Source organism: Aphelocoma coerulescens, chromosome 3 (genome assembly GCF_041296385.1).
Source record: "Aphelocoma coerulescens isolate FSJ_1873_10779 chromosome 3, UR_Acoe_1.0, whole genome shotgun sequence".
NCBI classification, from domain to species: Eukaryota; Metazoa; Chordata; class Aves; order Passeriformes; family Corvidae; genus Aphelocoma; species Aphelocoma coerulescens.
Genome location: NC_091016.1, coordinates 66,378,026 through 66,403,310, shown reverse-complemented (window position 1 = coordinate 66,403,310; position 25,285 = coordinate 66,378,026). Strand labels below are relative to the sequence as shown.

Below are 25,285 nucleotides of genomic sequence, written 5' to 3'. Positions count from 1 at the left end.
ATGCATGGTTCTCTATCAGTGAACAGAAACTAGGGTTTTAATATCTTCTTAGAGAAACTTTGAAAATCAGTACTGCCATAAGAGACTTAAGTCCCACATTCATGGCTAGAATTTTTTCTGTTCTCCTTACAGCTATTAGTGCTGTTAAGATGGCTTACAAAGGAGCTGGCTCTTCTGAATGCTTGAGTTCATCACAAGTCAGTAGCTTTCAGCCTTTTCCAAAGCATTTCTATGTTCCTCCATTTTCCAGGGGAAGCGTGAGCTCCAGCACAGGTTATTCAAGGCCTGCTTTTATTTGCAGCTTTGTGAAGACTTCTTAAAATAGTGGTTCGATAGACTAGAGGAGGGAAAATGCTGATCTAAGTAATACCCTTCTTTTTTCTATTTTGTTTCTTGTCAGTGGGGACCACAGTACATTCTGGTGTGATTCAGAGGACACACTGTATTGAACAGTGTGTATTGCCAGAGTTCCGTGATGGAATTGTGACTCAGAATATCTGATTTACACAGACAATTTAATAATTTGGTGTCCTTGTATCCATCAAAGCTGGATCCATTCTGAACTTCTGGGTTAGGACCAAACAGAAAGGAAAAGTTTTTGAATTCCTCAGTGCAGCTAAGATGGCATTGACCACTCATATCAAAGCAGTAATTTGTCTGGAGAGCAATGGGGTGAAACTCTGTAGGGTTAGAAAGCATCCACATCCAAAATTACAATATAAGGTGCTTCTTTGATTTGTCTATTTCTTGTTTGCTTCAGGCTGTCACAAAATAAAGTATATTAAGTGATACAAAGAGAAAATAATTTGTTTCTCCAAACGAGTGACTTGATAAAGTAGATATAGGAACTTGAACTAACGAGGTTAGAGATGCTCACAAGTCAAGGTTTGTACATGATGACAGTACAGTGATAGTGACTGATGCTGTTGGTGCCCACCACAGTTGATCATTCTTTGGAGACAAGCTTCCCAGGCTCTTCTTTCTGACACTTCCCATGATATCTACAGACCAGAAAGCTGAACTGCACCTGTGAAGTGTACATCCTAGCTTTTATTGTTTCCCAGTCCTGAAAACTAGATTGTATCTACTTAGAGGGGATTAGCAAAGTATAGTCACCTCCTCTTCCACTTCTTTCCACTTCTGTTGTTTTGAGGTGGTTTCCAAAAATCTGATACCCTTTGGTATTATTTGGTATTATAAAGGTCATCACTGGCACTTAGTTTAAATCAAGTAATGAGACCAAGCCAGTTTGGCAATTTAACAGTTAAAAAGAATTAAGATTTAAGGAGTCCTTTGCTATAATACCTTTATGTTCTTTAGAAGCAGTTCTTCCCATATTTATACACGCACACACATCATCTTTGCCTGATACGATGTTTCCTAGGAAACTTTACTTACTCAGGTATCAGTGGATCCAGTTAATTGTAACCAAGAGGGCTGGTATGGCAGCAGTTTTATGTGCTTTTACTCACCACAGTTATACAATCTTTTTGGATTTTTCCACATTGTAATTTGCCATGAAATGACTGGATGATGCTCCTGATGTTCTTCTAGCGTGGTGTGCTGAGAAGGGTAAAGTTTGTTGCATGTCGAGCACACACATTTGCTTCACATAGTCTACTGCTGCCACCATCTCCAGTTTCTGGGCTGTAATTGAGGTTTTCTCAAAGCTATGAAGCTTTTAACCAAAATGTCATCGTGAAGATCAGCAGCACAAAGTGGGACTTGCTCCCAGGGTTTGCAGAACAGCACTTCCAAAGAAACACTTGCTACAAAATAAACAGGTTTCAGAGGAAATGAAGGGTGCCCTGTGCCTGAGCAAATACAAGGCAGCTGAGATGGGTCACCCAAGACCTCTCCCCTCCAAATACCACAAAACTTGCTCTGCTTTCAGCAGAAACTGAGCTGCTGGCACAGTTTGGACACCTCCTCTTTACCAGGAGACCCGAACACTGAACAAAGCAGGAGAATTATGTACCCATGAACATCAGATGCTTTAAATATTCCTGTTGCTGAAACAGCCCTTGAGAAAAATGCCTTTATCCTCTGGATTTATTCCTTCAGAGGCACGTTTCCAGCACTGTCTGATATACTGGACACTTTTCAAGAATGGGAACAGCCCTGGGAGCATCTGACATCAGGATTGAGCTGCAGGGAAGGATTTCTTCTGGATGAGGAGGTGATTTTGTACAAGAGGCAGTGAGCAAGAGTCCTCTGCCAGGGGTTCTGTTTAAAGCCCAGGGGGGAAAGGAAAATCAGGATGTAGGCCTTGGTCAAGGGAGCAATTACTTCTGGAAATGGATTTGAGTGGGCTGGGATGAAGGAAATGTTTTGGAACAAGTCACCTGGAATTTGTAGTTCTCATTTTTTTCTCTCCCCCTTAATTTCCCTCATGAATGGTTGTTTTTTTGAGGGTTTGTTTGGTTAAGTTGGGTTTTGTAGCTTTCATTTTTGTAGCATTTTGTTTATCAATAACCCTGTGTAAGGCAGAATACTCTGTGAAACATGGTGTGTTGTGGATTGTATAGAATATAGTGCACTCAACTAACACCATCTAATGTGCTACCTCAGAGAGGTGTATTTTTCAATTAAAATTTAATATATTGTTTCCACTATGCTGTTATCACGGGGACCATTTTCTTCTGCTTCAAGTGTGGTTTTATAAATTCTAAGATGAAAATGCGTTGAGAGAACTCTGCCAAGAGGAACTGCAGTCATATACGTGAGTCATAAATATTTTACTTAATTGGGGAAATCGCTCATTCTTTTACAGATTACATCTATTCCTAAATATTTTATTTAATAGCTAGGAAAATCTCTTTTCTGGGTCTTTAGTGCTTCAGCACATCACTAATAGCAGCATTTGAGTTCCAGTGGTATTACACTAACTGATTCACCAAGAAATCCCTTGCTTCCTTTGGGATATGCACCCACAGATCTCTCCAAAAGCTGTATTGGACAGATGTGGACTATTATGTGGGTTTTGATTTTTCCCTAGGGTGCCCAGGAGATCACTTTTGGTTCAGATCATTTCCACTCAAGATGACTAATTCGTTGGGTCCTGGTAATCCTTCAGAGCATGTAGCAGGGCACAAGTTGCTTCTGCCTAACTTGAGCACCTGGCAGCAAGGCCAACTGGATTTGTATAATCAATATTCAGTACTTTTGTAACTTCATCCAGATGCTGAGAGTAGAGGAGCAATGTCCATGTATTTTGTTGTTGTAAATCCTTTCACAAAAATTGAACAATTGCCAAGAATGTGTAAAACATCAAAGTAAGAGGCAATTATAATACAATAATTGATGCCAGATGGACTTCTACACCTGATATCAGTCAATATGCCAGTGAAAAAGTGCCGTTTGTTGCAAGGAATACTACAGCATATGTCAGGATAGCATCAGCATCTTTTCAAACATTATTTTAACCATTTTGAAAGTTGCTAATGTGTTGAGTTTCTTGCTGTGGTTGTTCTTAGACATTGCAACAAGATCCTTTTTTGTTAAAGATTTCCTGAGAAGGAAATATGATCTTCGCTCTCCCTAACTCCTGTGGTCATCATCAAGTTTGGCAGAATTTCATTAAAACTTACAAGTAAGCCATTATTTAAACACTGACTAAAAATCATTGGTTAGCTGCTTTTAGAAACCCTTGTTATCTTCAGGCAATGAAAAACAATGAGATAATATTTTCTTAAACATTATGTAGCTATTAAAGTAAATTTTTAAAATACATTGCCATTTCCAAAGCTGAATTTATTAGTTTGTAAAGGTTGATATTTTTTGGAGGAAGCACAAACTTACCTCCATTGTGTATCTCCTTTTCCTAATATGAGATTTGGAGGTTTGTTTGCTTTTAAGAGGTGGTGAAAGGTCACTTGAGCATCAGTTCAGGCTTTGGTATGGTATTGTTCCCCTCTGCAATACATGGCGGGTGGATGAGATGAAAACTATATTGTGCATATCTTGTTTTGGCCATTTTGTTCTGATGTTTTTCTTGTAATTATGGGGGGAAAATGCTGTTTTCTTAACTATTCTCTTTTGTTATTTTCATGTAATTTTATTTTTTTCCATCATTCAAAACCTGAGCTGCCTTTGAAGTGATAGACCTCTGCAGATTGGAGGAATTTTCCAGTTCTGTGGAACAAACTTCAAGCTGATCCTGGAGATACTTAGTATATGCTGCCTAATTTTTCTGCACCCTTTTCAGTGCACACTGAGTGCCTCTGTGTCCTGTAGGACACTCCAGTTTGAAGATTAAATAAGTGACTGCTCACTGGAAGTGTTTGTACAGTCACATGCTTCAGAGTGCTGTAGTCCTACCTACTGCCTTCATTGCATGGATAGTCTCATGAAATATTTCCAAGTATTTTAAACCCCAAGAGGGGTTTAAAATGGAGAGTGCAGGGACCATGAGGGATCCAGTAAAAAGGTCTGCACACACTTCTCCAGCCATGCAGTGCAGTGAGGTGACTGTTAATCTCCCTCTCCTGCTCCATGGATGCAATTCCCCAGGTGCCAGCTTCCAGTGTGTGGCCAGCACCACACGTGTAAGTGGGAATAATTGGCACTCAAGATAAAGTGCACCTAAAGGCAGGCAGGACTGGAGACCTGCAAGGATTTCTTCAGAAAATTCTTCCATTCACCTTTACATGCCCCGAGACTGACAGATGCACTGAAGGGGAGCAAATTTCTGGTGGTGGATCTGTCTTCCAGAGCTCTAACTCACACTAGGAAACGTTATTGAAACCCTGAAGTGTAGCTCCTTCATGCCGTGCCTCAGGATTCCAACAAGTTCTGGCACGATGACCATAATGCATACAGGTTTATAGCACTATTTATAAATCTCTTGAGTTTCCTCTTGTATTGTTTCTTGCTGAGGGAGTGTGGGATGTGCAATTCATCCTATCAGATTTTATTGAGGAGTTATCCGCAGTCATGTGCATGCTGGATTCTCTTGAGAAACAACATCTGCTTTCTGCAGTATTTCAAGTTTGAAATGGTTGTGAGTTGTCATAGCTTGTTTAATTAACAAAAAGATACAATTAAATAATGCAAGTTACTTGCATTTCTTGTCAAACACATTATTAACTCCATAAGGCACAGAATAGGGAGGTTTCCTCAATAAGCTATTTGCTGATTTTTCAGTATTTTCTAATCAGTTGTTTGCCATACTTTATGTAAGTAGAGATTCCTCTGGTTTTCTTTCTCTCTTCAACAGAAACCATGTTATGCCTGTAAAACAGACACTTCTTGTCTTATAGGTGAAAAAGACACTAAACATGAGTTGGATGTGGTCCTCAGGACCATCTGTTTTGCAAATCGTGCCATTGTGCTGACCCTGTCAAGTCAATCTCATGTTCTATTAGGATCTTTTCATATAGATAAATGAAAAAAAATATAGATACTTATATGGATGGATACACACTTGAAGGCAGGATATGTCAACCACTGATAGGTATTTGTATGATAAAAAAGGAAGCTAAGCAGCATAGTTCCTATTGGGACCATAACAAACCTGGCTAGCAGAGTCTTGGCGCTTGACTGTGTCCACCTGTTATGTAGATCTTATGGCCAACTAAAATTACAAGTCAACACATAACTGTAATTTAAATGAAACTCAGTCACTCTTCCAGTAACAGTGGATGTGTTTGTGGAGAGGGTGTGGAGCAGCACTTTCATATGACTTCCTTGAAAATAACTGGCATTCTCCTCTTGTAAGGAAGCTCATTATGGTTTTTTTGTTCAGTCATGTAAGTAAACTTCTGGAGGATCGTAAATGCCTAATATAACAGTAGCCTTCAGGCATTCTTAACTAAAATTGTACTTTATCTTCCACCAGCTGCACATTTCCAGGAGCATAAATGATCCTTAGGATAAACTGACTGTAAGACTTGCTGCTCTTGCCTCCTAAACACAGAGAGCCATAGTAACAAATGGCATTGTATTTATCACATCATCTTTCTGCAGTTGATTCGCTCTCATGGATGTATGGATAGTTGCACAGTTTGTAGATAAAATGGTCTGTTCCCACAAAACTAGTTCCTATTAATTCCTAAATTACTTGTATAACTTCTTTTTTCTTTTTTCCCTGCATAAAACATTCATAGGAGTTGCATTAAGCCTTGGGGTACCAAGCTTATGCTTTATATTTTCCTTCTCTCAGGAAAAGTCTGATAGTAGCAGTTTTGTTCCAATTAAGTACTGATTATTACAGCTCTCTAAATCCAGTTTGTGATTTTCAGTGGATAATGTGCTGTCATTCTCTGCTTCCTACGCTGTTCTTTTCTCACAGCCACGCTGTGCGATGTTGCACAGCTACCTATCTATAACCCAAACACTGTTACATTAGCGTGGAGAGTTGTGCTGATCTCTGGGCAATATAGAGGATGGATATTTTAGGAGATGCCCAGCAAGCTGCTGTATGACTATAAATTTCTGTGGGTTTTTCTCATGCTGTACATACCTGCTAATTACCAAAGTGATTTGCATTTTAAGCATATTTTCTCTTTCGTTGTTCATTCTCCTTTTTTCAAGTTTTAGAACTGGAGTAGTTTTTAGTAAGTAGTTACCTCAGAAAGCCTTGGAGAGGTGGAGATAGTCTGCTGTGCACTGTGCAGGTACGGTATGTGCTACAGCCGTGGGGTGGTTGGCTTTCCCCCTCCGTGCACAAAAATCTGGGCTCTGGTGGCTGAGGTCAGGGGGAGGAATGCCTCTGGATCATGCCTGCTGGAGTAAAGACCAGCCTGTGAACTCATTCATCAATGCCTTCATTCAGCATCATGGAAAATGGTGAGAGGGGAAGAGGATCATCCTGAGCCTGCAGTCATGTGGAAAGCCAGTCAGGTGAAGCCTCGCTGCAGCCTTGCAGCAGACTGAGCCCTCTTTTCTTTCCTGCCTTTGTGATTGAAGGAGAGAAGTGGAGGGCTAGAAAGGGTATAATCAGTAGTAATCTCCTCAGCCAGCCAGCCATCTCCTCCTATTGACCTTGAAGTAATGAAAAAGGGATAGATTCTTCTTCATGTTACCTCTGTGTGTCCAGATAATGAGACCAGAGAGTAATGACCATAAATCTACATAGCTTTGCCTGTTTGAAAGTCTGGGCCATAGGAAAAATGACAGTACATAGTTTATTTTCAGTCTGCAATTCACCTAAGTATTTGTCCCAAAATGTTTCTTCTGGAGGTTTTCTTTTTGCCTTGTACTTCATTTTATGCAGCAGTGGTTTTAATTCAAATGAGCCTATTCCCTTTTGTTGAATTCATTTTTCAATATGAGAATAGTTGTATTTCCCAAACCAGCAATAAACTGGTTCAATATTTGCATTTTTTTAAATGTAATAGTTTTTTATTAGTTAATACAGTAGTTATACTGGTGTAGAACTGTGCCTGTGAAAGAAAAAAACAAGTCCAAAATACAAAATACATATGTAGGACTTGTATTTAATATTTCTTTTTTTAAAAAAAATTAAAAACAAAGAAAAACTCCTCTCAATTAGCTATATTTAAAAAAAAAAAAAGAGTAAAAAATAACTTGGAATTTGGGAGTTTACTTTCAGATGTTGAACTGCCATACACAAAGTAACCAGAAAGTTGTCTTTGGCAATTTGTTCATTCCCCTCCCTGTGAGATGTAATTCATTAAGGCAGTTCCTTGTCAAACATTAACTTAGAAACTGGAAGGAATCTGAGACAGAAAATAATTAAGTAACCCTAATGATGTAGTAGTCCAACTACTGTGGCCAATGGATAAAGAATAGTAGCAAGGTGTTTTAGCACTTAGTTACATACAAGGCAGTGTCGGCCAATAAATGATGTAATGCAGTCAGAGGCAGGGTTCGGTCAATGCAAACTGACAGTTTTGTCTTTTAATCCTACTACGTACAATAACAAAACATCAGGAAGGACTATATTTAAAAACAGAGGAAATGTACTGAGCCACTAGAAGAGCTTGTTGCATTGTTTTTCCTCTGAGCTAGATCTCAAGGGAGATGAGGGCTGCACCAGTACCGAGCTCCCCAGGCGCCTTTCCCCCTTCTCAGTGTGGGATTAACCTCTGAAATGGCAGCAGCATTCTTTCTCTGGAGTAAACAGGACTGTGCTGGAGGGGTCTTACATTTTGCTTGTATTCCCATGATTGAGTCATTACATGAGTGTTTGGAGCAAAGCTGAAGCATAAGGGAGATCCTGACCCTCTCAATGAATATGCAGCAGATCAGGTTGACAGAATCAAATATAGTCCAACCCAGTGCGAGGGGAGTCTGTAAGTCTGGCACTCTGGAGCAGCTAGGATGGTGGTCATAAGTTTTTCCTCTTTCCAGCCCAATTATCCTGTTGGAGCTTGCCTTTGTCCAGAGAAAACACTGTAGCTGAGCTGTGCTTCTTGGGGAATTAGGGTGGATAGAGGGAGGAAGTTGACTGGCTCTGAGCTCTCTGCTGGAGAGCTGGAGGTGATGGCTGGCCACAGTGTACTCTGGCTGCTCCCCTGGGGCAGCCTGGGGCCTGGTGGTGATCTGGTCATCTGATAAGCAGATTTACTTCCTACCTAACCCAGATTTAGTTCCTACCTAACCTACCAACCCTGGCCACAAAAACATGCATTGACATCAGTGTGTTGAATAAGGTTGGTTGCAGTAAGATGAGTGCCAGAGCCAGCTCCAAGGGGGAAACATCCGGGTGAAACTGTCCCTTTTCAGCATGAAGACATACCCAAATCTGACCCTTTATGTAGGTTATTGTGTTTGGAGTGTTTCTTGTACTCAAGCCAGTGTAATTTTTTTTTTTCTACACAGCCATGTTTGAGGGTTACCTCCTGTGGTCAGGTTAACTACCAGTTTTAATGAACTCTGCTGACTTGCCCCAGTGAAAAGTTCGTTCCTCAAAATCTAGCAAATAAGTTTTAATGCTTAAAGACTCTCAGTCAACAAGCAGTCAAGCTAAGTTGAATTCTAGGTTTGTTTTCAGAGATTGTAAGGTCTTTCATCAATTTAAGTATTAATATAGGGCCTATTATAGCAGGGCCATTCTCCACTTTCTCCACTTACGAGGCTAAGATATCAGAAGAGTTTAAGGAGTCATTAAGCCCAAATGCTATTTTTAGAGCTCCTTGAATTAGTGCAAATATAGTGAGATATTCAGGGTGTGAATGCAAAGTGACCCAAGTTGATCCAAACTGGCCCTGTTTTAAAACTGCCCCACAGGCTCAGCCTTTACCCTGTGCCAGTGGTGGCTCTGGGAATGAGGAAGCCCTTCCTGGCTTAAGGGGCTGAAACAGGAGAAAATTAAGCAGATCAAAAAACATCATTATTCTGCCATACCTGCTCTCCAGACATCTCCTTTGCAAGGGAGAAGCAAGGAGTCCTGAGGCAAGGAGTTAGGAAATTGGCAAACCTCTGTTTTAAAGGGGCTTAAACCATTGTGGACCAGCACCTCAAGATTTCCATGTCAGTCATGTGCCTTTAATTGCTGCTAAAAATGCCAGTTTGAAATAATAGTGTAAGTAGCCTGAGAAGACCTGCAGGTAACTCTGTAATTTAACTCCGTGAAACTATTGAGATGTTTAAAAGTATGCAGATGCTAGTGTCTTATGCTAGATCAGGATCTTAATTATGCATAGTTTGAGATAATTGGGTTGCCTTAGCTTTGTATCTCAACCTGTTAATTCTAACTACTAAATTAGGATTCAACTGTAATTCCTGTATGTTTAGTAGAACTATTGCAATTTGCTCCTGACATTAGGTAAGTGTTGTGATTAATTCTGCTTCTGTATTCTGGTTTTCTGTGGGAGAGGTCTAAGTGCAATACATTCATATCACCAGGTAAATTCAGACAATTACATCTTTGCCCTTTGCTGTGTGATTTTTCTTTTTTTTTCAGGAGATAAAAATGGATAAATGTTCTGGATAAATATTTTGAGGAACAAGCAAGTCTCAAAGGGTGTTCATTTTGTTACAGAATTTATTCTTAGGTTGCTGTGCTAGCCTGTATTTTGTGGCTTTTGTTTTCTCTTTCTTGTCTTTTAGAAGCTCATGCTTAAAAATTCATCAAAGAAGTACCAAGTTTGACTTTTTTAACAGAAGCGGAAAATGTGGTAAAGATCACATCTGTGGTGGAGCCTGTGTTGAACAATCCAGTCTTTCTCTTAATCTAAGGTTTACATGCAAGGCTAGACTGATTATCTGCTTACAGGTGCAGGAGTATAACTGAATGTGTTTGTTTCTACAGATGAGCACCATGCCAGGACTGCCCACAAGGCCGTGCTTCTATGACATTGACCTTGACCCCATCACAGAGCAAGTGAAAGGATTGTTTTGAGAGTGACGTCCAAATTCAGGTCGGTCAACAGCCTTTATTTTCCTGTTCCAGCTTGAGGGAGGATGTTTGTCCCTAGTATGTGTGTAAGAAAGGTTGTCAGGAGTTTATCTAGGCTCTAGTTTCAGTAAGGATTTCACACACTTTGGGGGTATATTTCATAATGTGCACTTTATCACATGGGTTTCTCATTTGCTGAATGGTCACTGGCACTTTGCTGGTGTCCACTAACAGTGCCTTTTGGATTTCCTGGCACTGTCAGTTTGGCATCAGGAGGAGCCAGCTCTGCAACTGTACCACTCTTGGCTGTGGAAAAAAGCCAGTCTGAAGAAACCATGTCAGCTTACTCACCTCAAAAGAAGTACTCTTTGATACTGCAGTCACATAGATATCAGGGAAGATACTTCTCAGTTTGTTCATGAGCTCTGCTTTGTTTTTTCATGTTTTGTTTTCATAACTGCTGTCATCTGTCTCAAATGGTAATAAGCATTTCAGGAATACAAAGCTGTCCTCTTAGCCTTTTTTTCATGCTGGATTCTCTCCCTTTTCCTCGAAGGTTGCAGTTCCCCCACCACCCCCTCCCCTTCTCTAAGTACTTAATCTTCTTGGTGTCCTGCTTTAATTTTGTGCAGCACATGTTCCTCACTTAAAAATACAAGATGTTATGAAAATATTTCATGCTACTCCATTTTAACCTTTTAACATAATAAGTGGAGTAAGAGAGAATGTAACCCTGACTGAAACAAACCATGTGTGCCTGTGATGGGATTCTCTCCTTTCATCACTTAGCTCTCTCCCCCCAATAGATTGGTCTCGAGAGCAAAAAGGTTTTTCTTTTTTAAGACAGAACAACACTATTACTGTGAGCTAACAGGACTGTGATGGGACCCCAGATCAACCACAGCTTTGAGGTAGATGTGCCCAGGTGCTTCAGCCCTGCTTTAGCAATCCTTGCCTACTGTGGATTGAGAGAAAGGGTTTTCATTTTCTGTTTCTGTGTTTTGATGGATTGTTTGGAGGAGGGGAGAGGTTTGCACAACCCAACCAGACCAAGTGAACTGTTCACTTGCCCACGTGTGAATGCCACAAGATTCACGTAACATCTGGTGAGAGCAGATTCTGCCAGTTTGTGTGTGCCAGTCAAGACAAGTAAAAAGCACTTAGCTTGAAAGTTAACCTGCATGCACAGGTAATTACTGCTCTGTATGCTAACCATGCCTGAATATTCTGTGGCTGGGTAGTGTTACACATACCACTCCTTGGCATATATCCCATTTTTGTTACTGATACACATGGTATGTCTGACAGCTTCATGCATACATATTGATTCATCATGTGTCAGCCATGTAATTGCTTCTGAATCATTTGAAATTACTGTAGAATCCTAATGTAAAATCTATATGCAGATTCACATAGCCTGCTTAATTGGGTGTTTATTGCCTAGTCTTACACAAATCCATCCAAACCAGGGACTGATGAGACTGGAAGAACAACAGTAATTAAGCAGACAAAATACTCCATTCCAGCTGTGAAGGCCTTTCATTGGAAGCTGTGCATGAAATGAAAATGTTAAACTTGGCTTTTAGTCAGTGATGGTGTTATGTCAGATGTAAAAAGAAATGCTAATAAAGTCATGGAAGCATAAGAGTCAGGTAGGAAATAACACACATATCCAATGATTCATTAAGTTTAAGCCTTTAAAGAAAAAAACAGCTTGATGATATATATTTTTCATCAATATAGGCACATACCTGTGTTCCTACCTTTAACAATCTAAATAAATGCCTTGACACTGTGGCAATACCCAGTGAGCACCACACAAGGTAGTCAAGTGTTCATTAGCTCTAAAGTTCATCTGGTTCATGTGCTAGATTTGTACATTGCTAATTTTGGAAAAAGAGAGAAATAATCATCCCATGTAGTCTTTACTCCCAACTTTCTGTAGAGAAGTTTTGTAGCATCCTTTGTTTTCACACATTCACTGAAGTGAACCCACACTGTAGGTGATACTACACTTTGAGATCTTTGTGGGTTTGTTTCTGTGATGGCAGATTGAGGGATTTTTTTTTTATTTAATTTGAATTCTCCAGCATTTTAGTGTATGATGTAATATTACTAATAATATGGTGTTGTGCCAGCTCATTAGGACTGATTCAGATCTTTAAGACATTTTAATTGAAAAATATTTAGAGATTTGTGGAAGAGCTGCAGATGTTTCATTATAAACATGCCTGCAGAGCTGAGAACAGTTGTTTTATTGTGCAGTTAATATCCTCCTCTGCAATGCATATCTTCATCAGACCTGCAAAAGACATACAGGCAGAAGTTCCTGCTTCTTGGGATGCTCTGTGGGGCTCTGGCTGAGCTGAAACACTGGGTGTCATTAGCCACTCTGATTTTTCTCTACCACTTCACACCAGTCATTTGAATATGCTCTAAAAAGTCATAGAAGCAAAAACCTTATCATAAAAGTCAACTCTGTTTTTCTCTGTTGACAAATAGCCAACATATGGACACACAATATTGCAGTCTCTCTGTTGGAGTCACGCGATCTATCAAAAATATGAAACATTAGTACACGGAAATTAACCCAAAGGAATTTGGCTAGTCCTTCATCACTGGCCACTGTCCTATTTAAATTATACTGCCCAACTCATACACTGAGAAAGTGGAAATTGTTTCCTTAGGAGCTGTCTGTAGAAAGCACCAGTCATAATAACACTTACATGGAGACAAGTCTGCCAAAAGGAAGAAATTTAAAGGAAAAAAAAAAGAAGTAATATTTGCATAGTGAGGGGAAGTCACAAACTGGACCTGTACAAGTAAAGTCTGTTAAGGACCCTTGTGAATTCTAAGGATCCCTCTAATTTAATCAGTGGCAGTAGGTGCCTGCTCTTACTGTGCCAGTTTGGTTCCCTGAGTATCTGGGTTGATGGTAATGGGGGGAAATTGTCCTGCTCAGTTGGTTGTGACTTCGTAGGACTGCCACTATCCACGGTGTCTGATGTATTCTCTCACTCTTCTCCTCTTCAAAACTGGCAGAGCACTGGAATAATTTTAATACATAGTAGGAACACTTTGCTGCCCCCAGAGCTTTTCTGAATGTGAGAGGAATCCCAGAGCTCTGCCTTTGAGCATCTTCATGGCCATAAAGAAGTCCATGAGGGCAGGACACCAAAACTGATGTTCTAAAATTACAAACTATTTGTTAGATGTTTTCATCTTAATTTATTCCGATATGAATAAAAAGTGTTTTAAGACCTTTCCTTTGCATCCACAAAACTGATCCTATGAACAAAAAAATTAGTTCTTTTAGTCTCATCCCAGTCTCATTCCACAGTATTGGCTTTCAGTCAGCAGCAATTACTACAGTAATGTGCAGTCTGAAGCCTGTATCATGCTGGAATATGAGTACAGATTTTTGTTTCTCACCTAGTACGGCTACACAGATAATAAACAGGAGGGGCATATGGCATAACTATACATTTTTGTTAATTATGGTTAAGGCAAAAATATATCCCATTTCACTGAAGCACTCATTTTAGGTTGCGATGCCTTTTTTGTTTCTTTAAAGAAAGCAAAGATATCTTGTTTCAATGTATAAATTTCTTATCTTTGTCATTTCAGAAGCCTGAAAATTAAGAACTGCAACTTTCCTGTTTCCTGCAAGTAAGAGACAAAAAATGAATCTGAAATATTCCTGTAATGCGTCTCTGGAGGAATGTCAAGATAGACCAAAGAGCAAAAGTTTACTCTTTCTTCAAACTAGTTTTTATGATGAAATATAGCTGTAAGGTTAAAAAAAAAACAAAAAACCCCAACCCAGCAAGCTGAAGTTTTACTCGCTGTCATGCAGGAAGCTCTCTACTGGGGCTTACGCTTGTTTGTGGATAAAATGACATTGAAAAAGAGCAGTTTTTCAACTCAAGAGTTTTCGTCTTTTCTCAGAGGAGTGTACAGAAGTATTTCCTTTATCTTGGCTATCTAAAAACTTGCATAAACATGATTATGCAGTGTGACCAAGCCTATTTCTCTCTGAAAAGTACACTTTTGCTCCTGGCATTTGAGAGCAGATTAACTGCACATTTTTGAGTTATCATCAAGTGTTGCTCTGGATGCATTTGGGCAACAGCCAAGCTTCAAGCAAGGAAGATATTAAACAGAGAAAGAACAGAGCATGTATTTTGTAAAAGGTTTTTAACATATAATTTGTTTCCTTGTTGGGCAAAGATCTTTTGAAACACTTAAGCCATAGCTGTCTTGTATCTATAGGTCTGTCTTTATCTGAAGCATGTGTTACAGGCTGTCCGGTTGATTATGTGCTTGTTGTGGTGAAGCTGGTTGTTCAGACAGGGCACTGCTCCTTCTGAAGCGCTGTTTTGCTCCTGTTCATGGCTAATGAAGCCTCCTGCTGTGCTGGCTCCCGACCTAGAGTTTTTCCCTGACAGTACACAACGGCCCAGTAACAACAGAGGAATGTCCATCAAGCAGGGATGCAACAGGGCACAGCGTGTTTCTGCTTCATTTTACAGGTTTTAACGACCATACTTGTAAACGTGGAGGGCATTTCCATTTGAAGGGGGTATTCAAACAAATTGAATTGCAAACCATGTGCTTTAATTTGTCTCAGTAACTTTATTTTCCTGGTTTTTCCTAAACTTGTAGCAAAACAAGCCTTAGGCACAGGATACTGCCTTTAACTTTCCAAGCTGCTACTCCTCAGGAAACTCTCGCTGACTGACTGTTGGTTCCTTCAATAACAAAAAATGCGACAGAACAATAGGGTGAATCGAGACAATAGGCCATTGTTTTTTTAGGTAAAAAGCGGTGAAATAATGATGAGAGAGTTTATTTTCCTGATGACGTTTTCCATCCTGTCACTTTGCTCTGCTTACGCACATCTGCATGTTATGGGCTTTTGCAGTGTAGCCTTGGTTCCCTTCGACAGAGCCACATTTGGAGACTTAATTATCTCAGGAACTCTGTAGTAATTGAGGGGTTTGTTTTGGTTTTTAAAATCATGCTCCGTTATTTATAAACTCAAAACTATAATTATGGACAGTAGAGCAAACTGGGGACAATTAATTGTCTGTGCCTTCCTTGGAGGAGCATGGAAATGTCTGCTGACTCCATTTCAGTGCTATTCATAGCATGGTCTTCCAGCACCATGGGGATTGCTGTGAAGATAAATTTAAATGTAAAAACTAGAGCAATTTAATATTTTATCCTTAGTAGACGATAGAGCTCATAACAGCCCAGACTGTGGGTGCTTTAATTACACTGGGGCATGACAAACATGGTAAGTAGAAAGTAAGACTCAAGCTCTCAGAGCTGCTGGGAAGAGAGATTTCTTAAATTTTCTATTAAATTGTGCCACAAAATACAACTCAATGCTATTCATACAACAGTGTTGTAAATTAGCCTTGCACACACTGATCTATCTAGCTGAGAAATAGCCAAAGAGTTTTGGAAGAAAGTAAGTGTGGTTTCAAGACCTAGTTTTCCTAGTAGTTTCCTTACAAGAAAAATAATCAAGTTTTTCCCTCCATTTTGTCCAGTGAAGTTCAGAAAATACATAATTGTGCCTTTCTAGGAGTCACTGTGGTTCCCCTGCAGGTGCACTAGAATTGTCCCTATGCAGTGTGGGATACTAAATGTGGCACTAGCTGATTGCCTGTGAAGCTTCTGTATGGATGTGGATGTTTGAGCAACAAGTTTTATAAGTCATCTCAAACTGCTGTTTGGTAGCTTCTATAGTGTTGTCTCAGTATTATCCCTTCAGGCCACACGCACTAGGACTGTTTATCTGACCCATCAGTCTCTCCCCTAAAACACCATTCCAGCTCATTTAGTTGAGAGTTGACAGACATCCTGTAATTTTTCTACTGTCATGTGCACAGGATTTGCTATGTTGTTTAGATAGCTTTAGTAAAGGAAAGCTGAAATGGCCCACTTGTGTTTTGTTGTAGCTTTTCCTGCACCCCATCTAGTTAACTAGCTCCAAAATCTCTCAAGCTACTGCATTTTTGGTTCTTTGTCATGATCCAAAGGGATTTAGCTATTGGCCACCAGGTGAGCTGCAGAAACTGCCACAATATCTTCCCTGGGGCCACCCTGATTCTGAGGCCTTCATCCAGAAGAGTTTAGCATGAAAACTTTTAAGGTCAGTCTTACTGGTAGGTGTACTTGTTACATGGATGCGACTGCGGCTGTGGGACTCCCGCCTTTGCATCTACTCTGAGCAATGTTGTCACATGGCAGAACCACAGCTTTATAAGGCAGCTTGCCAAGCTTCTCCCCGCCTCTGCTGAAGTGTTTAGCACCATGCAGTTGTTTATTATCAGAAGATCTGCTTTTTGTAGTGACTGGATACTTTGTTATTGCTACTGCTGAACTAATTCTGTAATGACATTGAAATACTTCAGAATACATGCAACAGTTTCTTCATTTGTAGTTTAAAATTCAAGTTTCCAGAATTTCAGTTGCCATGAACATGAAAATAAAGTCTGTGTGCTAGCATTTAGTTTGCACAAGTGGTGCCTGTCTGAATTCATTAATAAAATACATCCATTATTTAATATTGTTCTCTCTCTCTCTCTGATCTTGTCTACTTAAATGGTGACTTTTTTTTTTTAATTCCTCATAAGCCACTTAGTCTTGTCATGCCCATATCTCCAGCTAAACACAGCTGTGCCAAGGAAGGAGAGGAGCTCAGCCATGTTGTGGTGAAGTGCCAAATGTGAGCAGAGCATGGGACTCTTACCTGCCTTCCCAGAGCCCAGGAAAGTGTTTGTGCGTGGCTGTTGGCACAAAGGGCCGTGCACTGGAGGGTTGTCCATGGGTCTTCTCTGTCAGTACAGTCCTTTTGAAGTTGGTTTGTGCTTGGGGAAGGACACACTAGGCTAACATCCTGTCTTGGTCCCAAAATATACTGCTGTTGCCTTTGGTCCTTGACGTGACAAGCTGGACCAGATGCAAGGGTCAGTTGGACACTTTCCATTCTCAGTTGTTAGCTGGATTTGTGTGAAGCAGTGTCAGGTACAAGAATATTATCTGTGGGCTTCTCAAGGTAGGATTCAAACACAAGCGATGCAAAAGTTCCAGGAATTAAAGGTGTTAAATCATGAGGCCATAACACAGCAGAAAGCATCCTTCCTGCAGGAGCAGGAATTAATAAAATGGGGAAGGTGGGGGAAGAAATTGAACATTGCAGGCATGTACTGTACAGTGCTCCTGTTTTCTAAATAGCTAAATGAAGTCTCAGCCATGTGGTTTGCATTAGTACTGGGTTTTTAACATGCTTCTCATGGCTAGATTTCCAAACAGCTTCTCAGCTTCTCTGAAATGTTTCAGCCAGGACCTTACCCATATGGAACAGGTCTCAAGCACTAGGTTTGCTCTTAGTGACCCCTGGGTCCACCCTGATGACAGCCACCCAATCAGCCAGCGGTGAGTGTGGGAGGCATATGCAAACTCTCCCCTCCACTGAATTAGTAGGGTGGTGAGGGAGGGTGAGTAGTTTTACCCCTTTGAACATACAGGTTTTCATAGAATTTCCTTCAGAGAAAATATTTCAGAGAAAAATTTTAAGGCCAAGGTATGGCCCCCTGCTTGAGAGGGTTGGAATGGAAACACTGAAAGTCCCTTCAGGCATTTGTCCTGAGAACAGGACTGCTGTGCTATACATGTTACCATTCACTGCGGAATTAAGGCCAGAGTGTTTACATAAAGTAAACTAAATTCAAATATTTTCACAAGTGTGGTCATAATAATAGCTCCCTACTCCATGTGGTTGAGTGTAATGTATTACATAGACACAAGCAAAGTAAGAATCTATTTGTGCATGCAGCTTTTATGTAAAATCTTCAGTATTTGCTTCCCCAGTAAACTTTTTAACTTAAGCCCTTTGAGTAATGTTTGGGAGGAGCCAAACATATCAGCACAGGCTCAACCAGGCAAGACCCTGACAAACCTTTTTAAAATCAAGCCTGCACTGGGTGATCTCCAGGTCCCTTCCAAGGTAAACTGTTCTGTGTTCCTATGAGCTGAGAGGTTAGCAGAAAAAGTAGCACTGAGGAAGCCAAGAGCTGGAATACACCCCCACACACACACCACAGGAACCTTAAGAACGTCACTTTGCAGAGTACTAATAAAAAAGAGGATATATCAAATACAAGTCTTGCCCACTTCTACGCAATACACTAAATCAAGGTTTAAGTTATGACATGTTAAAAGCTAAATTGTTTCCCACTGGGCAATTTCCATCATGCTATTTCAACTCAATTACCATCAACATCTGGTCAAAGTTAGATTCCTAATGCCAAAGAAGAGTTTCAGCTTTTCAGGATGCAGCCTGTTAGTTGCCCATATAACACAGCCCCTGCATGTTCTTATCACACACAGAGTTTATGTTTATTCTCCAGAAAAATACAATTATGGCTGTATTTGTACAAAACATGTATTATGTACATGACATGTAGGTATACAACTATAGCTGAACTATAAGAACTATATAAGAACTCCAGGATATTTCCTTCCAGTTTCTTTTTTGAGGAAAGGCTCCAGGGGGAAACCTGAGAGGGGAGAATGACTTGGGGCAGCAGCCCATCCCCTACACAGCCTTCAGTCAGACAGAATCTCTGCAAGGAGACAACGTGTTTGCTGGTTCTGTGCTTGCGTGCTACACCTATTCCCACATAGCTCCAGCTCATCTGGATCACTTTGGTGTCTCCATCGCAGTCAGAAAAAGTTATATTTGCCAACCTGTTGCTTTTTTTCAAGTGTTTGAGGTAAATGAACTCTCCCTTAGGGAGGTTTCTGGGGAGAGCAACAAAACCAACATCTACCACCAATCTGCTCTTTATTACATTAGCCTGAGGTGGCAGTTTAATGAACCAAGCCCTTCACATCAGTGCCATACAGGGGTTGATTTTTCCCCTGTGTTTACAATGTTCAACCACTATCATTCAGTGTCAGACATTAATACCTGGCAAAAGCTTGCTTGTCCAGGATGAAACCTGTGTCTAATTCTGCATCTTGAACTACTGAAAGTCTGGCAGACTTTAAATCTCAGTTTGTAGGTAATAACCAAGTATCCAAGTTATTTAATTCTCAATAGTATGTGGAAAATAAAAAATAATAAAAGAAGAAAAACTATGAAGATTGTAAATGAAGGAACAAAGCACAGGAATCAAGCTGGCTCTTTTGGGACAAATCTGTATGAAAGCAGTTGTAAATCAAGGTGAGTCTGACAAATAATTTCACTAAATCTCACATAAAAAATTCCTTTAAGTGGAACGATATATAACTTAGCACCAACAGTTTTGAAGAAGGCTATATATGAAACGAAAGTATGTTTAACTGCAAATTGCTGCTAAAAAGGGAACTTTTAATACTAATTTGGTATTAGAGAGATACACTAAATCAGCACAATGTATTGAAGTGTTACTAAGAAATAGTAGATAAAGAGATGACCAGCAAGTGAAAAATGTCATCAGTTTAAAAAAAGAGAAGTCTAAAATAGCTTCTGAGATAATAATGCACTTGGAAAGTTAATGCTACTGGAGATGACCAAGAGCCAATTCATAGCAAGATGTTGTAAACTGTTTCCCATCAATTCTTCCTCACAGTATGGATTACCAGATCCCCAGAGACAGGAAGAAGATCTTACACTGAGCTTGTGCCTGGCATCACCTATAGCAACTGCAGGGGATCAGCAGGGTGGCAGCAATTGCCATGGAGCCCAGAGAGGGGGGAGGCTCCAGGCTCAGATTCCTGTATTTACTGAGTCCTCCTCGTACGTGCCTCCTCTGCAGCGGGTCACTGCAATAGATAACCTCACCTTTGCTAAGTTTGGACATCTCTATCCCACGACTGCAGTTACTCAGCAACAAACAAACCACACACCAGCCTGGAAGCAGAAATGGAAGGGTTATACCCAGTATGATTTAAACACGTCTGGGAGCTGTGCAGACAAGCTGCAATTATCAAACCCAGAGTTTCACGAGCTGTTTAAAAGACAGAGAGTCTATTTTTCTGCCCCTTCAGAAAAGACTAACAGCATCCTCATCCAACACCGTGCTTGGGGAAGGAGTACGTGTGTGCAAAAACAATTGCTTAAAACATTATTTAAACCACTGCTTTTCTGCTGGTATTCCAGTTTTGTCCCTTTAAGCTTTGACAAAAAAAAAAAAAAAAAGCCCCAAAACCTCACTCCAAAATCTCACTCGCTCCCAGTGAGATGATCCCATCAAATATATTTGTGTATCTGCAATGGATTCTTACCCCAAACATCTCTAATGCTCAGGTTTTTCCACTGTTTGAAGACAAGTGGTAGGAACAAACTGACAGGAGAATACACTGTTTAATCCTGTATAAGGGATGATGAAGTGAACCTACAGAGCCAAATCCAAACATTTATAGAGACAAGCCTGAATGCACAGGAGCAATTAGGCTTGCATACTTCGGAAAACATGTTTGGGGAGGACCTTCTTCATAACTCCTGTGAAGTGGCTGTGACACCCAGCTGTGGCGGGGAGACATGCTGGAAGAGCCATACCTTACTTAGTGCAACTGAAATGGAAACAGTCCAAGTAACCATTTACTCATCTACATAAACTTGAATCTTAAATTTAGCAGCATTTCACCTTTTGACCTAGAATTTCACATTGCCTCAACCAGCTTTACTTGAGCCTGAACAGCTACAGAAATGTTTACAGCCATCTGCTGCAGCAGGATTGAAGAAAACCTCGCCTGGATCTTGAAACCAATATCTGGGGACCATTCAGACATGATCAGCACTGGATCCTGTTTGACTCACTGCAGACATCTGCCATCATGCCATCAAGCCAAGGGCTGGCCAGAGCACTCCACAGCATCCCACCCTACAAACAGGGCAAATCCTGCTCCCCGCAGCCCACTGCCAATTGAAGATGAAGGTGTTTACTATGTGGAAAGATGTATATGACAGATGTAAAAAAAAACCAAAACAAAACAAAAAAAAACCCTCTCCCAAGATTCATAACCTTAAATGCTGGACTCAAAAGTTCAAGCATATGCTTTAAATTCTATATAATTTATTTAAATGCCAGTGCCCAGCCCACAAATAGATTTTTTTTAAAAAATACAACTTCAATAGAGGTGAGGACTCCAGTATAGAATCAGGACATTTTAAGTCTATATTTTTTCTAATAAAAATATTTTAGAATTTAAATATTCACCTAAACCATACACTCAGATCTGGTACAGATTCTGGCCCTATCCATGCCGTTTACACAGAACTGCTCAGGATGGAAAGGACCTCTGGAGCTCACCAGGTCTCACCAGCATACAACATGCTCAAAGTTGTATTTATTAGAAAACAAAATTTCTTCAAGTTCTGTTTTCATGTACAGATTTAGGGACTAGGTTGCGTGCTGTAAGGTTGCCTACCAGCTGTAAATTAGAGGGCTTGCTCAGTCAGGCAATGTGCTGAAAAAGGCTTGCTGCAAAGGTAGGATGGCCAGAACCAGCCAGTCCCCTGGACTGTGGAAGCATGGCACAGCTATTTCTCTAGGACCCCTCAAAGGGGCTACATTAAGACCACTAACCTGCTCATTCATTTGGATGAGTTGTCACAGTCCAAGTCACATCCTGCAGACCTTCAGAGCACTGGCCTAACCTCTTATTTCAAAGCACTGGAAGAGAAAAACGAGAAGAAAAAAGCCTAAATACCCAAAGGAAACAATTCTCACTCCACACCCCCAGACCTCAGGTGTTTTAAGTTTCTCTATAACAATGAGGTCTGGCAGGTGCAGATGCTGCCTACTGCATACCACGTCCTCACCTGGGAGGTTTGGTCTCCCAGTGTTTGATGGATTTAGATGGTTGGACCAGCGGCCCAGTGCCCCAGTGGAGCAGGAAAGCTACAGCCCCTCCACAGCCCCCTCCTGTAAAAGCAGATGGCTGGGTTTAAACCACCAGCTCTGGGTGCCTCAGCCCACGCAGGCAGTCCTGCCCTGGAGTAGGTGGGATAGTGCCTGCAGCAACCACTCCATTGCCAAGGTGGGTGGTGGGGATAGCTGGTGTGGCTGAATCCTGCCTTCCAGCCAGCTCTGCCTGCTGTGCCAGCTGTCCTGGCACCGCCTGGCACCATGGTGTTGTGAGTCACAGCACCATATGTACCCCTGAGGCAAATCATCACCCAGCCCAGCCTGGGCACAGCTGTCCTGTCTCTGGGGAGATACCCTGGCGCTCCTGAGGAGGTGGATGGACCTGGGACTCTGGATGGTGTTCAGGAATGGGTGTCAGGCCTTAGAAGTCAGCATCCAACCACAAAATACCGTGACCTGGCATACAGGTGTTTGTGAAGGTGCTCCCACAGCAGGACTCACACACCAGCTGCCTGATCTGCAAGCACAGCGAGTGCTGCTATTTCAGTCCCACCTGCAGCCTGCTGGATAAGCCAGTAGTGCTGTCACCAGCCCATGGTAAGCTTTCCTCAAGGCTCTCAAGCTAAGGGAAAGGAGCAAGGAAGGGGGAAGAAAACTGCAATTTACTCGCAGTAGTGTGCTTTTCCTCTGAAATCGTTATCCTGCTGGAAACTCCCTTGGCATTCAGAAAGTATCTGTGTTTAATCCCTGGTCTTGTTCAAGATGCAAAGTACCTTGCCTTGAGACTGATAATTTAATCTCCTTTGGATAATTGCTACCAACTAGACTAACAGCTGACAAAGGTCAAGTCATTGGTTATTCAAAGCAGGATTTCCCCCATTTTACAAAAAAACTTCTACTTGATCTTTGACTTGTCAGCTGCAGCATGTGATTGCTTTCAGCACTGGTAATCACTGCCGGAGCTGTATGCACATGTGCATCTGTGCACACACACACATTTCACACACATAAATGCAAACTGGAAATGGCCTGCACACCCAAACCTCTGTGTGATACCATAGATCACTTCCAATTAATGTTCAGTAAAATTTATATCCTCCATGGCACTTTGTATACATTTGCATATATTAATTTATCCCAAGGCTTACTATGTTGTGAAGGGTGCTTCTCACCCTTATTTTGTTCTTTCTCAAGGAAATTGATTTTATGTGATCATGATATTTTCTCATGTTTGTCCATCCCCTAATACTGAATCAGTCCCTAAGCAGTAAACTGACAGACAAGTAAATGACTATATATTTCATGAAAGCAGGAAGACAGTGGGGAGTTGAAGAAGTGAAATGGACACAGGAGAGAGACAAGATCTTTTCCATGGTGATACAGAAATTTATGAGGAACAGACTTTCCAATTTCACTTCTTGCCAGGTTGTGCTTTCATTACATGTAATATTTTAATTAACTTATAATTCTGGTTGCAATTCAGTTGTTATATTTTAGAATCAGGAGATAAATTGACTTAAGTTTGTAAATCTGTTGCAAGGCAATGTGATGTTCATAAAATCCTAAATTGCTACAGTCTCATGTGTGAGGGCCTTACTCAGCCCTAAAAATGAACAGGAGATAAAACAGGTGGTCCCTATTGCATCTTACCAATAAAAAATCCTCAAAACAGGGCAAACGGTCTTCACTAATTTTTTTAACTGTACAGACTGATAGCAAAAATTGAGTTTAGAGGAGAAACTTAAGCTCAGGACCTCAATGCTGCTTTGATACTCAAATCACATCAACTTTATTTTAGCAAGGAAAATTCTCCATCAAAGTTTCAGCAACATATGGCAAAGGTCTAAGTTTCCAGCTATTCCTACTGGCAGGAGAAATTCAGGACTTTCTAAGTCCTTGGAGAGACACTAAGAAACTCTCGTTTCCTGGAACAATAAGAAAAATTAATCTTTGCATCATTTTTCAAATTACCATTATCCCCACCTCTGTGGGGAGCCTGCCAAAGCCCAGCCAACAAGATATGACTCTCACCTTCCCAGACCTGTGGCCTTGTGCTGTCCCCAGGGCTCATCCCTCTCTCATGCCCCAGCAAGGGGACCTCTCTCTGTCCCTATGGTTTCTTCTTCCCCCAGGAGCATGTGGCCACTAGGACATGCTTTACTCCACGGGAGGTGATCATCAGACCCAGACTTTCACTCCTGGTCACTCCCTTCTCTTTGTGGCCAGGATGAGACTTCCACAGTATTTCAGTGGTGCAAGGCAGCTATAGCAGGAAAGGCATAAAATCAAAGGGATAGCTCGCACGCTGAATGTGTTATAGAAGTAAAATACCAAATAAATCACCCCTTGTCCTCTCTGAGGAAATGAGATTAATAATTGCATTCCTTTTCTTGGCACGTAAGATCCATCCATGTTTATCCATTCTGTGGTGCCTGGGAAAGCAAAGCTGATAGCTACTGCTTGCTCGTCGCAGTCTCCAGCTTGGCAGTGCCGGATGGTGAGGTGCTGTGACCTTTCTAAAACTGTCTCCAAGGCAAAGCCACTTGGCAGGACCACCACACACTCACACACACACACATGGATAGCTCCTTAAAACAGGCTGACGACAAAGATGCAGGAAGGGTCTTCGTATGGGGTTCCACGGGAGGAGTTTAACGCAGCCACGCTCCTGAACAGATCCAGGGACAAAGACAAATAACTTTGGAGGATCCAGGTATAAGTATGGGAGCGGGGTGATCATCAGGGACCAATGGGCTGAGGGCACAGGGGTGGTACACAGGCAGGACTAGGGTAAGAGAGCCAATGGGGAAACTCTGGGGGAGTGGTGGTGGGGCAAGGGCCAATGGGGGAACCTGGAGTGGAGAACCTTCTAGGGCAGGGACATATAAAGTAACAAGAGATGGGGAGGCAAACGGGCCAACCAGGGAAGCAGAGCTGGAGTATGTTAACATCGCAGAACAGAGCATCCAGGGAGAAGCCTCTTTTGTCACCTTAATGTGGGGAGGTTCTTTGGTACTAGGGACTGTCCCACCAATGGATACCCTTTGTCCCTTGTACCACAGGCCCAACAGCCTCCACACTTGCTGGCCTCTGCAATGCCCCAGCCATG

General features: G+C 41.2%; 1 protein-coding gene and 1 long non-coding RNA gene across 3 annotated transcripts in view; one reads left to right on the top strand and one right to left on the bottom strand.

Annotated features, from left to right (window-relative positions):
* Positions 1-16,884, top strand: part of MTHFD1L (methylenetetrahydrofolate dehydrogenase (NADP+ dependent) 1 like) — a 149,160-nt gene extending 132,276 nt beyond the window's left edge. For both annotated transcript variants that reach the window (XM_069010665.1, XM_069010666.1), the window contains 2 exons: positions 10,220-10,328; positions 13,934-16,884. In XM_069010665.1, coding sequence (XP_068866766.1) covers positions 10,220-10,309 — 90 coding nt within the window. In that variant the 3' untranslated portion in view covers positions 10,310-10,328; positions 13,934-16,884. The remainder of the gene's footprint in view (positions 1-10,219; positions 10,329-13,933) is intronic.
* On the bottom strand, positions 15,400-24,854 carry LOC138108261 (uncharacterized). The gene is made up of 4 exons (XR_011149919.1): positions 24,208-24,854; positions 21,895-21,981; positions 17,070-17,461; positions 15,400-15,483 (listed from the first exon to the last, which is right to left on the bottom strand). It is a non-coding gene; the product is annotated as an uncharacterized lncRNA (long non-coding RNA).
* Between the last annotated feature and the right edge of the window lie 431 nt (positions 24,855-25,285).